A 16,560-nucleotide genomic window follows, 5' to 3' on the forward strand; every position below is an offset into this window, starting at 1 on the left:
GTGAATATTACAAAGGATATTCCTTTCTCATTTTTTTTTCATATAGGCTCCAACACAACAGGCACAACCAGTAAGTTCTACATATTAAATAATGAATTTATGGGGAGGGGTGGTTGGATATTTTGGTTTTATTGTTTATTGTGCATTATATTGAATAGAACCATAACATTTCAAAGTTGTTTATACTTTTATCCATAGCAGAATAGTTGTCTATCATATGATTATTTTTTGTATTGTGTGGTTAGATACATCCTTTTGCATGTAAGAGGATTTTGTACATTATGATAAGACAATTCTCCTGTGGTGATTTGAATTGCATCTGTGGTGTACTTTTCCCAGTCATATGGAGTATGAAAAAAACATCTCCTTTCATGTAAAAAAAATTAAGCTTTATATTATCTCACCTTATCATATTCAAATCACATTGAATTGGAGGACAACATAAATATGTAAACTACTAATTTGAATTAAATATGAAAGCTAGAACTCAATATCCAATTATTCATTCATTTATTTATTCATTTTTCCAACAAAATTTATAATGCAATAATTACAATAAATAAAACATAACAGCAGAAAATATAAATGACATGAATATTCAAATAAACCAAATATAAAGAATATACACCTGGTACAGAAGATAATATTTCCAATTCGATAATAACAATATGCAAGGACAATAGGACAATTAACTGTCCTACACAGTATGTTTCATTTATTAAATGTTTAAATCTGGTCCTAGGTGAAACAGTGCATCCATATAATAATTTTAGGTCCTGACAAGGAGTTTTAAATGAATAATTAGAAATGTCAACTTGTGCCCCAAATTTGTTCAGTTTGTTATTGTGCCTTTAACTTGGTATCATATTGATATTCTGTTCTTGTTCATGTTTTGATGATAGGTCAGTGCTCCTCAGGCAGTCCAAGTTGCTGATGATGATCCTCTTGGACCGCTTCCATCAGGATGGCAGATTCAGAAAGCCCCTAATGGGAAGAAGTTCTACATTGACCATAACACAAGAACTACTTCATGGGTCAGTAATTCTGTCAAGATTCATCTTCTAAATACATATGGATAGTAGTAATAGTTGTTGTGGTGGTGGTGGGGGTGGTGGTGGTGGAAGTAGTAGTTCTAGTGGTGATGATTTTGGTGGCAATGGCAGCAGTAGAAGAGGTTGTGGTAGTAGTCGTAAAGTAGTGGTGGTGGTGGTGATGGTGGTGGTGGAAGTAGTAGTTCTAGTGGTGATGATTTTGGTGGCAATGGCAGCAGCAGTAGAAGAGGTTGTGGTAGTAGTCGTAAAGTAGTGGTGGTGGTGTTGGTGATGGTGGTGGTGGAAGTAGTAGTTCTAGTGGTGATGATTTTGGTGGCAATGGCAGCAGCAGTAGAAGAGGTTGTGGTAGTAGTCGTAAAGTAGTGGTGGTGGTGTTGGTGATGGTGATGGTGGAAGTAGCAGTTCTAGTGGTGATGATTTTGGTGGCAATGGCAGCAGCAGTAGAAGAGGTTGTAGTGGTGGTGGTGGTGCAGAAAACCCAAATGAACAGGAGTCCATCCATTTTGCCCTAGACACCTGGACATGTACATGCGCTATGATCTCAAGTAAATATAGGCTATTTAGCAATGTTCAAGGGAAGCTGTTAGAAGTGATGTATTGGAGGACTGATAAGTGGCACAGTAGAGACACTATTGAATCTAAATCTGTTTACACTCAGAAAACCTATTAACATAAGCATTAACTGGTAAACCCTTATGTAAGCTTCATTATACCAAGTTGTTTGGTAGAACAAGAGTAGGTTAGGTGAGGTGAGGTTTAAGATGGAGGACACATTGAATCTCCTACCACAGTGGAAGGAGTTGGTTTGGTACATTACTGTAAGTATGGGGTTCATAAAGCTTCCCCTGTCCTCAGGAACAAAACTGGATTCAGAACTATGGATTATTGCTAGTTTGTAAACTGTGCTGTATTTCTTTTGATTAAAACTTAGAAAATCCTTCAGGAAATATATTACAGCATTTTGACTATTGCATGTCGTAAAATAATAACTTTGATGATATCAGTATTTTGATAATTTTGACATCATTTGTTGAATATTTTTCTTCTTTTTCACCCATTTATAGGAGGATCCTAGAAGGCAGAGGCAGCAAGATGAACTAGGTCCACTACCGGTAAAATCATCAAGTTTATCTTCATTTTGATTGAGAGCTTGTGATATTTTCTTCATTATACGATAATGATAATGGCAATACTTTGCTTTTGTATAGCGCTTACAACATCCATGCGACATCTTGGAGCCCTTATCATATCATGTATAAGCAATGTCCAAAAGAATAAGAAAGTATAAAGTTTCTTTATTATTGAGTATTGAAATCAAATTAAAGTAAATATGGTTCTTGAGCACTGCAATGTCACTGAATGTAATCATTGTGGAAGGGGAGAAAAGTGATATTTTGGGGATGTCCTTTCTTTTTTTCAGTGGATAATTTTGTTGATAAATGTATTAAGTTTGTTTTATGTTTATTTACAGTCTGGTTGGGAGATGCGTGTTTATACTGATGGACGAGTTTTCTTCGTTGATCACAGTAAGTTCTTGGGACTGTCTTTCCTCTTTTTTGCTTGAGAGTTCTATTATGTAGTTAATTGGGTCATAAGGTTTCATAGTAAAGTTTCTTCCTCACTATTGTCTGTAGTTTCCTGTTCTTTTATCGCATATTTATATCTTATTGTATAGAGTTTAATTCATTCATTCAATTAGGGTGTACCAACTGACTAAATAATGATAGCATAGTGTTTTGTAATTAAAAACCAACGCTTTCAAACAAAGACTTGAATCCATTATTGTTGGTTTTTCTATAATGTACTGTATGATATTCAAGTAAGTTTAATGATTGTATAGAAGAAAATGGGTCACTGACATGGGATTTTTCATCAGAATTGTGATAAATTGGTAATCCACGAAAGTATGTACAGTATGTCTGAACCCATATATTTAAGACCTTGCTTAAATCGTTTGTTTCTCTTTTTTAGTTCATATGAAAAGTCATAATGCTCTCAAATTATCGTGGATTGAACTATTTGTGAAGTGAAGTAAAACAGGAAAAAATGAAGGAATATAGGCTTGGATGTACCACAAATGTCATTTATGGAAATGCCCAAATGTATGTTGGGACATGAACAAGAAAGTTTGTGAATGAATTGCTCATTTATGATATTAGTTTAATATACACTATAAGTAATTTGAAAGTACACCAGGGCCCCGTCTTACAAAGAGTTACCATTGATCCAATCAATTGTAACTCTATGGAAATCCATCAGTGTCATAATTTTTTCTACATGAAATTTGCAAAATGTCCTTTGTAAACAAAGGCGAACACACCAACATTTTTAAGAAAGCAATGATTTTATGTAATATACATCATATCTAGAAAATATTTTGAACAAACATGCATTTTAGATGTGGGCGTTGCTGGCTTTCCATAGTTGAGGTTGATCAGATCAATCACAACTCTTTGTAAGACAGGGCCTAGAAGTCATTTGTCATTTTAATGATATCTTTGTTTCAGCGACCCATTCTACACAGTGGGAAGATCCCAGATTGCAGAATCCAGCCATTGCAGGACCAGTGAGTATATTGTTACATTTACTTTCATAAAAGGCATCTTATATTTATTGCATACTTCAAAAGAATTTTCTAAGAATAACTTTGCAAACATAATCTAAGAGAAAACCTCTTATTGAAGTCAATCAAATGATAGGAACTTTTTTTCTATAGTTTTTAGTAATTGTTAAGAATTGTTATTACTTACTACTGTGGTGTTATATATTCCATCAAAATTATAATCTTATTTTATTGTAATTATTTTCATCATAATTATTTCAGTTTTGTCTAATTTGGGGCTCTTTTATTCATACTTTATATCTAACTTGGCATCCATGACAATACGAGAGTTGTATATAAAATTTGTTCTATGTCAAAAAAATATTGTACCTTTATTGGAGGTTATGTAAATAGCTATTCATAAAAATTGGTATTAATACAGAAGTTCTCAGATTATAGAAAGATATTATTATCATGAAATCATCTTCTTGTTATCAGGCTGTGCCATATTCTAGAGACTACAAGAGGAAATATGACTTCCTAAAGATGCATCTGAAGAAACCGGTAAGTGAAAATACCCCCCCCCCCCCACCCCCAGCCAAATTCTATTTTCATTTAATTTTCCATTGTGTATGGTGTTGAGTTAGGATATTCGGGATGCCACTTTTCAGAAGGAAGGTTGAATAACAGTTTCAGACATAGATATCACCTAGATTGTGTACCATAGTATCCATACACTTGTTTTATATATTAAAAAGGTATCACCATAAAGTGTACAAAGTCCTACTGTGTTTAACTGCATCAAAGTGCTACTTGAGTTTGAACATAACTTGGTTTTCAACTGATTAAATTGTAGATTTGGGGATTGAACGTGTTGCACTTCTTTTTTTCAACTGCTAAAAGCTATTAGAATTTAAATGTATCATCACATTGTCTATTTTTTATTTGTATTCTAAATATCATCACTGGGGAAGAAAATAGCACAAACTATATTAAAATGAAAACCTTATAGCACAAGCTACATTAATATGAAGACCCTGCTTTCAACAGACTTGTTTTGCTGCTCTTTTTTTTCTTTTTTATGCACTTGATTTCTCATGTCAAGTTATGGCATTTTCGAGATGCAGATTATCATGGGAAAATAAAAGAATAGAACTCCAAAACTGAAAAATTGCTGTATTTTTTTTCTCTGCAATTTTCAATTTATTACAATCACAATTTCTTTCATCTTACTGCAGTCACATTCTTACTCAATAGAGTATTTTGCGTATTTTATCATTGGAATTGATGTGCAATGATTAGAATTTAGCTTTAAGACCTGCATAGCTTTAGGACACATTGTAATACATGTAGGACTGTACGTTTTATGTGAATCTCATCTTTGTGCTTGCAGAACAACATACCAAACAGATTTGAGCTGAAAGTTCACAGGAATAACCTATTAGAGGACTCCTACCGTGGAATCAGTAGTATTAGGAATGCAGACCTGCTCAAAGCTAGACTATGGATAGAATTCACTGGAGAAACCGGTCTAGATTATGGTGGGGTAGCTAGGTAGGTAAAACCTTTATTCATTCATTTGAAAATATGTTTAAATACATAAAAAATAATATTCAGTACGATTGTGATGTGTTGTATTTTTGTCACTTTTTTAGAGAGGGAGATAGCATGTGGTAGACAATTCAGGAAAAAAAACGTCTAGAATATGTCAATGTAGTGTAATTATTTGCCGTCATCTAATACCAAAGACATTTTATCTGAAAGAGCAAAAAAAATATTACCAGTCCTATTTTCGACTCTAGTTTTACCAGCACTTGATATTCAATGGTGTTTCTAAGAGATTTATACATATCCATCCTTATATTTATATGATTGTATGTTCCTTTCTTGCCTTTTTTTTAAAACAGGGAATGGTTCTTTCTTCTTTCCAAAGAGATGTTCAATCCATATTATGGGCTATTTGAATATTCCGCCATGTAAGTAAACCTCTTGTGAATACAGGCATACACCTTTGTACGAAGTAGATAGTATGAATTGTTTCCTTTGCAATATGTCATACGTCACCAGACCTGCCAACCAGTACGTTTAAGCCGTATTTAGTACGTTTTTGCAACCAAAATACGGCAGTATGTTTTTTTCTTTAAAAAATACTTTTTTTTTTTACGAAATCGTAATTTATTGAGAAAAATCATCTCTATATGTCTGTATTTCATAAAACGTACACAAATATGGTTATTAGATCAATGTAATTTCAGGTAACTTGTTTTTTTTTTCAATCATTTTGTAAAAACCAGGGTGAGATATACACAAGTTTCAATTGTTGTTTTTTTCATCTGCAAGAGCAGTGCGCATTTTAGCTTGCATGCAGCTTGAGCGCCGTGATGGGCGAGTGCGCCAAGCATTTTATTATGAAATACACTTTTTTGGGGGAAAATACAGTTTTTTGTATCACAGCATACAGTTTTTCATTCCCAGAGGTTGGCAGGTCTGCGTCACACATGTGTGCATAACTTGTGTTTACTTTTCTACATATGGTGTAGAATGGGAGTTGAAAAGATACTTTATTTTTCATTGAATTTCATGGATGAATTCTCACTTTACATGAATGCATAAAAGTCATTGACGGGACTTAATGAATAAAAGCAAATGATCAACAAGTAACATTACTACCTATCATTTCATCAAATTGTACAAAGTACCAACAATATTCAATGTCTATGTGATCATCATAAAATTCATTATCCTCATGGTCAACATAGATAAGTTGCTCTGTGTTGTCTGGTTTGTCTTGTTTGGAAACTGTCTAAAGCTAGTTGCAACCCACTATATTCTTGAACTTGTACATATAGACCTACAAAATGAAAAATACAAACAGCTAGCTTGGGGTCACTGAAAAATTAGTGGTAGTGCAGTTTTCAGTAGACTGCATTGATCTAGCATTTCCAAATTTTGTTGTACGTAGGGACAACTACACGCTGCAAATCAACCCAGACTCTGGCATCTGTAACGAGGATCACATATCGTACTTCAAGTTTATTGGTAGAGTAGCAGGAATGGCCGTATTCCATGGGAAACTTCTAGATGGTAAGTCACTTAGAGTATGGTAGCTCAGAATTGAAAGCAAAAATGTAAAATCAGTATAGAAGTGTGGGAATGGAGATGTTTCATGGAAGTACTTCATAGCCGTTTTTATGGTAGCTCAAAAAAGATGCTAGGAAAAAAATGCGGGATCTTAATGGGAATGGACATATATCTCAAGAAGGTACTGCTAGATTCAATTCTACTAGACAAGAAATAGTCTAGTCTTTTATTTCTATTTTGTAAACATCTCTAGTAGTTGAGGGTTGATATTAGTAAGCTATTAATTAGAGTTTGCTCTTTTCATTTTGGATGCCCCACCAACCCTACAGTTCATTAGTAGAATACATTTAATGATTACCCAATGGTAAGATTCCATTTTCTGTTATCTACACTCTTGAACACCCATTCCCGCTTCCCCTTAAAAAAAGAACATGCAACGGTATTCAAGATATTGTTATGTATCATGAAGTTTATTTACTTGAACATTTTATTATTTCATATTGTGATTTCTTCCCCGACAGCATTCTTCATTAGACCTTTCTACAAGATGATGGCTGGCAAACCAATTACATTACAAGACATGGAGTCGGTGGTATGTACACCTCTCTTGATTTTCTTGCTTACATATTTTTTTTATATGTATTGTTTGTTTTCATAGTCTATTGATTGGAATAAATATATTGTTAAGTCTGGTCAGTGCCCCTGAAATGATACTACAGATACTGCAATGCAATGCTCCAACAAACCCAGTCTCTCTCCTATTACCTATTAGTTGTAAGAATGGTTTGCATGTCATGCAATGTGTTGGTTGTATTAGAAGTGAAAAGGCACTTTTGAAGATGTTAAAAGGGATAGTCCAATAACAATAATCAGTCTAGTTTATGATCTATATTGGGTGCTATGTCAGGCAGGCTAAAAGTAAATATTTAGAGCTGTCAATAATGACACCTACATTATGAATATTAAATGGGACTCATTGGCCTGTATTCTGAAGTCGGGTTTAACTTAGACCATGGTCTAACTCTGTGCTAAAATTATGGGAAGCCAAATGTTTCAAAATTTTGTTTTACAGTGAATGTTTCTCATGAAAACTGTGCTCTTCACTAATTATTTAATGGTGAAGACAACTGTCATACTTATCCTTCCCAGGCAGTTAATAATGTTTGGGAGTCTAATGAGCTGATACATTGAACCTCTACTGTTAGAGATTTATGTATCAACTGGCTTTCCATAGTTAAACCACAACTGAAAACCAGAGTTTAAATTCAACCCGACTTCAGAATAAGGGCCATTGTATTTAGATATAATTTATGCAATAGTGAAAAAGTTTGAAAGCAACAGGCTAGGTGGATCAGTGGAAGAATGCCCGCTTATGAAAAAGGGGAAGGGGTTGTGGGTTTGATCCATGGCTGAGCCATACCAAAACTAAAATTTGGACCTTCTACCTTCTAGCCAGGCACTTGGCTTGTTAGATGTGAGAAGGGTAATAGTAACATGTTATTATATGCAGGACCTGCTTGGAGAACAGTCTTATAACTTAAGTAGCTAGCCTGGGTAAATAAGACATTAGTTTAGTTCATTAGTTACATAAAACAACACTCCATTATAATATAAGCATATGTTTCAGTGATATCGTTTTATTCATTCTTGTTTATCTTATTTTCTTTTTTAGGATTCTGAATATCACAGCTCATTACAGTGGATTACAGACAATGACCCAGTTGACCTTGATCTCACCTTTGCTGTGGATGAAGAAAGCTTAGGAACGGTAAAATTCAAATCTATATCTATATATTTGCAGATATCCACCCTTTATCTTTCATTGTCTGTATCATAGAAATGGGAATGAAAAGTTTATTAGCATGTTATTTATGGAAGTCCATAAAATAATCAGCCTTTTTTAATGTCTGATTCCAATTTTTGTTCCTTCCTGACTTCACTTCATGAAGTAATAAACTGAAAGCATTACACCCTTTCAGATAAACTAGAAAGTATACAACTGTTTTCATGAAGCAACGATTTCTCTCGGATCGTAGAAATTGTAGCAGATTTGAAATATCTGGAACCTAGGAACCTTTCTGACGCTTCTTCCTATCTGTATTTCTAATTATTTATTTTTTTAAAGACCAAAACAACAGAATTGAAGAGGAATGGTGCCAATATACCACTAACCAATGATAACAAGGGAGAGTACATCCAGTAAGTTGACATTCAGTTATTTTTTTATAAGAGGCTATTGCTGTATATTGCTTAAATGCCTCCCTTAATGTAAGTATAGATTCAAGTTAATTTCTACATTATATGAATGTATATTTCCTAAAACTATGATGGAGTGGATGGTATGCAAATAATGCACGTAAGTGCGTGCATGCAGGGCCAAATAATGAATGATGTGCGAGAAGAGCCAATGGATATACCGCATCGAGGTCCGCAGGACCGAGTGCGGTATATCCATTTGGCGAGTCGAGCATAGAGTTCATTATTTAGGTCCTCTATGCACAAGAATGCGTTTATTGTTTGTTTTATACACCCCTCCCCCATGTTACTAAGTTGCCCCGAATGCTATATTTGATCTATTCTAGGTAGTTCCAGACCTCACACTATCTTGCACTCTGACATCAGAGTGCAGGATAGTGCATTTTGGATGCAATAGTGCAATTAGCTCAATATCATGTGATCCGATTTGGACCAATCAGATTACAGAACATTCTTGGGAGTTGTATAATATGAAATAAGATTATGTTTGAGAACTAGAGAATATATTTTAGATATTACCTAAAAATTTATATTGGTCGGGATCCCAACCTAAATGTACTTAGTATTTTTTTTTTCATAAAACCATATCTCAATAGTGGAATGAATTTCAAAATTTCATGATGTAATCTTTGTAGCTTTCTGATATCCAATCACTAAGTCTTCAAAGAGGCCATATTTTTAAAACAAAATAAAAGTATTAGTGTTATTGCTGAAAGAAAAAAATTAACAGTCACTACACATTTGTAAATTTCAAATGTTGGATGATACTTTGTATAATTTACATTATTGAACGTTGACAATGCTTTAGACAGGCCCTAAATGCACAGAGTATGCGTCATGCATCATTACTGCACATACCTTCTTCGGTGCTTGCAGTTTCTCTTTTCATTTAATATTCTTCATTCACATTCATAGTAGTATGTTTGGTGATGATAGTAGCAGTTAAGAATGAAATAAAATCTTAGTCCTTCTCTCCCTCTTTTTTTTTTAACTTTCAGACTTGTCATTGAGTGGCGGTTTGTCAACAGGGTTAGAAAACAAATGGATGCCTTCATGGATGTAAGTAGCTTTTAAGAACCATCATCAGTATATCTTGTTATTTTTCATTTTCTATTGAGGAAATAAAATCTCAGATGTACATGTGATCTGAGATGAATCTATATCAAGTCAAATGATAAAGTCACAAAAGTGTTAAGATTCATTGAAATCGATTTTTTTTTTAGCTCAGATTCCTCTTAACTGATGAAATTTTAATTTTAAAGATTAAGTACTATACACTGATATTTTAATGATGGTTTTTCATTTCATCTATATTTTACAGGGCTTCACTAGTTTAGTGCCAAGAGAACTACTATCAATGTTTGATGAAAATGAGATCGAGGTAAGCAGATTAAAATGTAATTTAATAATTTTATGTAATTGAATAGTTTCACTCATCCGTATTGGATTCTAAAGACTTCATATAGTTTTCCCTTTCTCTGTTCACATTCGGTACTAATTTCTTTGTGATTATTTGCTTAAGCTTTTGTACCAATGTGTTGGCTCAGTTGGTGGAGCATCGGCCTCACTACCGAGAGGTCGGAGTCCAAGTCCCGGCCGCATCAGACCAAGAGACGTTAAAAGATTGGAGTTGCTCCTACCCTGTTTGGCATTTAACAGTTTAAGGGATAGAGCAACATCGATCTGGTGCTGCACAGTGGCTGCAGGGCCCACGATCAATTGGGAAAAATAAATTTTCAGAGTATTTCTATTTCAAAAAGTAAAATATGGATTTTCATTTTCGTATATGTGACTTTGCTGTAATCAATGATTGCTTTACTTTTAGGGTATTACAGGTCAGCAACTATGATATATCTGAAGGGATGATTCTTGCATTCATTGGTAGTTTTGTAAAGTTATCAAGTCTCCTGGTTATTCCTGAAGATATTAATAATTTTAATCTACGTAAACTATACAAATTTAATTCATTACCTCCACAGATGTGTGTAATCAAGAAAGATCTTGCTTATTCAGCTCTGTAAATTCTATCAAATTTAGGGAGATTCATTATATTAATTTATCTCCTACTGAGTCTTCTAGGTGATCATTTACTTCCCTCCATGTTGATAGAATATCAAACTGCTTTTATAAAATCATATTTTTATCAGTTAAGCTTCTTTCTATTCCATGTTGATGTGATAATATTGTATTGAAATTGCTGTATCTTTTATTACATTTTGAATCAAATTAGCTTCTGCTGAGTGGTCTAGGTGATATCAATGTCAATGACTGGAGATCTAATACAGCATACAGAGGAAATTACCATGCCAACCACATTGTCATTCAATGGTTCTGGAAGGTATGTTGATATAATCAATGTAGATTGTGTTTTATTTGTTTTATTTCTTTATTATACATTTTTTTTAAAAGTTAGCCCAACCATTGTTATATTCTTGATACCTTTGATTTTTTTTAATTCATCCGTGTAAAATGCATCTACTCATGTAAAATCACTATGCTTTACATTCTGTTCAATTTCAAATATTACTAATGTAATTGTGCACAGCCGAAGGCATCATGTTTTGGGGCTGCCCCTTCCATCTACCCAATGTAACTAAATATCTGGGGGGTGTTTCACAAAGATTTAAGTATGACTTAGAGTCGCACTTAAATACCAAGTTGCGTACGGTATGAAAGGCTTGACCGCATTGGTCAGATCGTGTCATGAGGTCGCGCACTACTGCGTGTCTATCAATAAGATCGCGCGTTCCATATCATGTACGCGTAGGCATTTAAGTGCGACTTAAGTCATACTTAAATCTTTGTGAAACACCCCCCAGTTCTAGGAATCAACTTCAAAATTGATCCAGTCATACAACTAGATGCAACAACACTCTTATTAGGTTTGAGGGATATCAAGATCTAAGAGGTCACTATTGAATTATCTAATCCCTGTTATAACTAAAATGAGAATTGAGAGTTCATTGAGTTCTATGTTTCATTTTTCGAAAGTCGAATTAAAGCACAAATTGTTTTTTAACTAAAATTACTTGTTTGGCATACCTTTACTTTACATTAGGAAGTATCGATAAGTCGTTGGATAGCTTGGTCAAAAAGAATGTTGCTACTTTGAAAATTGAAAAGCAATCAATGAAGTTATAAAATATGAATCTCTTAGCTTAGCTTTACTACCCATGTAAAACCTATGTGGCTATAAAAATATCATTAATGTCCATTAGAAACTATTGAGACACTTTCATTACTGATTAAAGAGGTTTCAGTTTAGTAGCTAATAGTGTCTGCTTTTTTAGTTTAGATTAAAGTTTTGTAGCAGTGCATAGTTGAATTCTATATATATCATTTAAGCACACTAACTGTCTTCAAATTCCTGTTCAAGATTGGTAAAGAAGGAAATTGTTAAAATTCTGATTCTGATGTACAAGATTGTGATGAAAGCTATCGAGAAGGGGTCAATTTTTCCTTTTCCCAAAGTTTTGCCCATTTTATTGATAAGAGATTTTAAAAGTGGAGCGTTGTGGCCCAGTGTATTAGTCTCGGGACTTTGAAACAGAGGGTTGAGGGTTCAAATCCCAGCCAGTAATTCATCCACATTGTGCTGCACTCAACCCAGGTTGGGTGAATGGATACCTGACAGGAATTTATTCCTTGAAATGCGTGTGCGCAATAATCTGAGTAATTATGGAAGCCCATAGAGACATTATTCATAATGTGATAAGCGCTATACAAGAACTGTATATTATTATTATTATTAAAAGTGTCCTAAAATTAAGATGTTTTCCGATGAATATTCCAGTTCATTCCTCTAGTTTGTCTATGACGTCTCGATTTTCCCTCAAGAAAATCATTTTTAATTTGAATCAAGTGGTTCTGTCTCTCACCTTTCTGTTAAAGGGTTTTGGGCTTAAATCCCATCCATGGTGTTATTTCCTTCAGCAACAGATTGATCCAAATTGTGCTGCACTCAACCCAGGAGACCTGGCAAGAATTCATTTTTTGAAATGCAGAAGTGCATAACACTTACTCTGCTAAAGCTATTATGCTACAAAGTTGTAGAGCGCTTAGAAATTTGATAAGCACTTTATAAGTGAGTTTTCTAACTATACCTTATCTTTTTTTCTGTACCATCAGGCTGTACTTGCTATGGGTGCTGAGATGCGAGCCAGGTTACTTCAGTTTGTCACTGGTACATCTCGTGTTCCAATGAATGGCTTTGCTCACCTCTATGGTAGCAACGGACCACAGCTCTTTACTATTGAGAAGTGGGGCAGTCCCAATGCACTCCCCAGAGCTCATACGTGGTAAGGGTTCCCTTTTTTTTGTCAGCTGTATAATTGCTTCTTCTTTTCCTCCTTTTATTTCATCTTAATTTTTCCCTTTGTATTTCGATGGAATTATCCTCAGCTTCAGTTCATGAGTAATGGTTTTGTATTTTTTATTATCTGAAATGTATACATATTCAGGCACAAAGTAAAACTGTAAAACAGGCACAATGCAGCCTTTTGGCTGCTGTGCTTTTTTTTTTTTTAAGCCAATATTGAATTTGATATCCTCCTTCTCTTTCTTTGCTTGTTCTGGGAAGGTCTGCTGCTGGCTTATTATCATACCTTGATCTTTTCAAGTAACAATTGCATTGTGCAAGTAAATAATTACACTGATTCATTGTAGCTGCATTTGTTTATCTCAGCACAGACCCAATGTACTTTACCTAAGATATTAATTTTTTGTTTTGTTGCTTACAGTTTCAACCGTCTAGATCTGCCAACCTATGAATCCTACCACGTCCTCCGCTCCAAGCTACGAACTGCTGTAGAAAATACTCAAGGTTTCGAGGGTGTGGATTAAAGCTGCATGGATGGGTTCACCCTTCCCATTTTCTACGTTTGCAGTGACGTTAAAGTCATTGAATATATAAGTATATCTATTATATTGTATAATTGTGAGTTTGAACTCCCTGCATAATTTCCTGTATGTAACATAGTCATGGGATGTGATAATGCATTCACTATATAAATGTACATTTCTTTAGCTACTTTGTGTCTTTCATAAAGCAATGATGAGACTGAGATATTTCACATTAATTTCTTCTGATGTTATAAGTTCTCAGATGTAGCATTTCTTCTTGCAAATGATTACATAATCCAAATATTGAACCATTATTCAGAATATGTTAAAATAAATTTTGATCAAATGAGAGTGGGAATTTATATCCCAATTGAGAACCAACACAAATACTAGTAGACACTTGTAATCAGCACCTTAGCAGCAAATACATCACAGTTTCTCATCGTGACATAGATAGATGTATGCATCACTTGCATATTGCCCATTACAATCCTGAACATTCCACTTGCATTGTTCTTATGAAAGAAAAATGGCTGCCAACTCAGCACGTGAGTATTCTTTTATGGAACAACATCCTGCGAGGTGTTCTTTCAAGTCACCTGGGTTGAGTGTGGCGAATACAGACTAATGTCTTTCCAAAGGAAACAAAGGATGTTTGTACATGGGTGTAGATATATGGGAGGTCTTAGAGTTCTGACTTGCTGGCTGGGAAATTATCAACTGACAAATATTTATATCATATTGGATGGCTCAGAATGGAATACCAGAAATATTCCAAGAGTTTGGGCTAATATTCCATGGATTGCAGATGAGTGGAATATTGGCCGTAATGAGTGGAATATTTCTGGTATTCCATGAAATAAAGCCATCCAATCTAATTATTATCATCTATCCCACCGCCCCCCCCCCCCACAAAAAAAAGGAAGAAAAGAAGGAAAATTTTTATTGAACAAGCCATTTCACTTACTACATTCTAGCATTATCACTTTAAGATTATATTTGGTCATTGTGCTCTATGCTGCGCATTGCATTGCTTTCATTGTTGTACACATTGTATATTTCACACATTTGCGCATGCGCACTAGACTGTTGAATACAGTCTCATTTTCAACAGCAAGATTTTGCACAGGAGCCTATGGGATATTCAGTCGGATTTCGGTCCTTATAGGGATATGCCCTGGTATTGAACGGGCAATTGATGCAGACCAAAATATGCGTTTTTAATGAAGAAATACTTCCAGGCTGAATTCAGATGTGATCCAGAAAATATTTTGAAATTAAGATATCACCTGTCAGAGATTTCATGCTGTCATGTTTTTAAGCAAACCTCTGAAATGTTTGAATATCTCGGTACAATTAAATTACATTATTCATCTATCAATTCATATTTCAGCAAGCATTCAATCATGTTTTACAATGAATTCTGCCTTGGTCGAGTGAGAGTATACTAAGGTACCTGGGGATATGAAAAATAGGTCACAATGATTGAAATTCCAAATGATGAGGTGTATTTCACCAACCATCAGTAGTTATTTACTGATAGATTTGCATCTTATTATCATTTAACACTGGTATAATTGAAAATAATGTTATACCTGGGCCTTTTTTCATACAACTTACTGTCAATGTCAACTGCACTTTGATGTCATTTTTCTACAGTCAATAAAAATCAAGTATTGTGAGTTAGAGCAAAATTAGCCACCAATTTTACATGCTGGTTCCAACTTGTGAAGGTAATGTATTTACAAGCATTAGCGGCCACCATATTCCATTGTGGGCACTGTGCATATACAAAATCATTCAATGCATCAATTACATTTTACTCGTTGGGATATTTGAGTTCTAAATGCAAAATGAGTTCATTTTTTTCCTTTTTTTTTTTTAAATGCATCATTCAAATATTGTTGCTAAACTTGACCTGTATGATTCAAGTTATTTCATTTTGAATGTCACCCTAATCTCGTGTGGTACTGTCTCCAAGATCTTTTTGATTTCTGAAATTTTCAACTGACATTATACTTAACCAAGAATCCTATTCATTATTTAACAGTTAGATTGAGTGGAATATGCAATGGTTCTATGTACACACTGCATATATGATTGAGATACGTACTTGTGTACATTTCATATGTATTTACCATGTAGATCTCCTTATGTTCTGTAGAGAAATAAAGTATACATAGTTTGTAATGTAGCCGGGTAATATAGGAGCGCCTTGAGCACCTAACAAGGTGGATATGTGCGCAATATAAATACCCTATATTATTATTATTATTATTAATATATCCAAGATAATGTATTGTGGGTGACATTATGTTCCATCATTATAGTGCCTATGGTGAATAATATTTTTTTTTCATTTTCTTATAGTTGTATGATAGTGATAGGTGTAATTCTTAATATCATACATAGAATAACATTTGCATTGTATAGAAATTCAATAAACATGCATTATGCAAAGCAGCATTTATATACCTTAATATGATAATGATATTTGCGTATTAATGTGAAATTATGTTTAATTTTTATTCTTCAGAGATCCATCTTTTATTTATTTTTGTCTTATAGATAATACAATATTAGTACATATGTATTTTATAACTGACATTTAAATAACTTAAGAGAACTTATACGGCATTTATGGCCTATATCATAAATAGCAAAAGAATATGTCAATTATGCTAAAGTTATCATTCGAACATTTTGAATTCATATTAATTGTGAAACCATACATCTGTATGCAGATAAGATATCTAGGATGTTATTTTGTACAATTATTGGCCTTTC

At 34.0% G+C, this 16,560-nt stretch overlaps 1 protein-coding gene across 2 annotated transcripts in view; it reads left to right on the forward strand.

Moving 5' to 3' along the window:
- Positions 1-15,348, forward strand: part of LOC129261607 (E3 ubiquitin-protein ligase NEDD4-like) — a 43,660-nt gene extending 28,312 nt beyond the window's left edge. For both annotated transcript variants that reach the window (XM_064100147.1, XM_064100146.1), the window contains 17 exons: positions 47-70; positions 903-1,034; positions 2,117-2,164; positions 2,524-2,578; positions 3,560-3,618; positions 4,093-4,158; positions 4,988-5,148; positions 5,502-5,570; positions 6,557-6,678; positions 7,197-7,267; positions 8,348-8,443; positions 8,801-8,874; positions 9,930-9,990; positions 10,253-10,312; positions 11,162-11,269; positions 13,060-13,229; positions 13,671-15,348. In XM_064100147.1, coding sequence (XP_063956217.1) covers positions 47-70; positions 903-1,034; positions 2,117-2,164; positions 2,524-2,578; positions 3,560-3,618; positions 4,093-4,158; positions 4,988-5,148; positions 5,502-5,570; positions 6,557-6,678; positions 7,197-7,267; positions 8,348-8,443; positions 8,801-8,874; positions 9,930-9,990; positions 10,253-10,312; positions 11,162-11,269; positions 13,060-13,229; positions 13,671-13,773 — 1,479 coding nt within the window. In that variant the 3' untranslated portion in view covers positions 13,774-15,348. The remainder of the gene's footprint in view (positions 1-46; positions 71-902; positions 1,035-2,116; positions 2,165-2,523; positions 2,579-3,559; positions 3,619-4,092; positions 4,159-4,987; positions 5,149-5,501; positions 5,571-6,556; positions 6,679-7,196; positions 7,268-8,347; positions 8,444-8,800; positions 8,875-9,929; positions 9,991-10,252; positions 10,313-11,161; positions 11,270-13,059; positions 13,230-13,670) is intronic.
- The last annotated feature ends 1,212 nt before the right edge of the window (positions 15,349-16,560 follow it).

This window comes from Lytechinus pictus, chromosome 5 (genome assembly GCF_037042905.1).
Source record: "Lytechinus pictus isolate F3 Inbred chromosome 5, Lp3.0, whole genome shotgun sequence".
Classification (NCBI taxonomy): domain Eukaryota; kingdom Metazoa; phylum Echinodermata; class Echinoidea; order Temnopleuroida; family Toxopneustidae; genus Lytechinus; species Lytechinus pictus.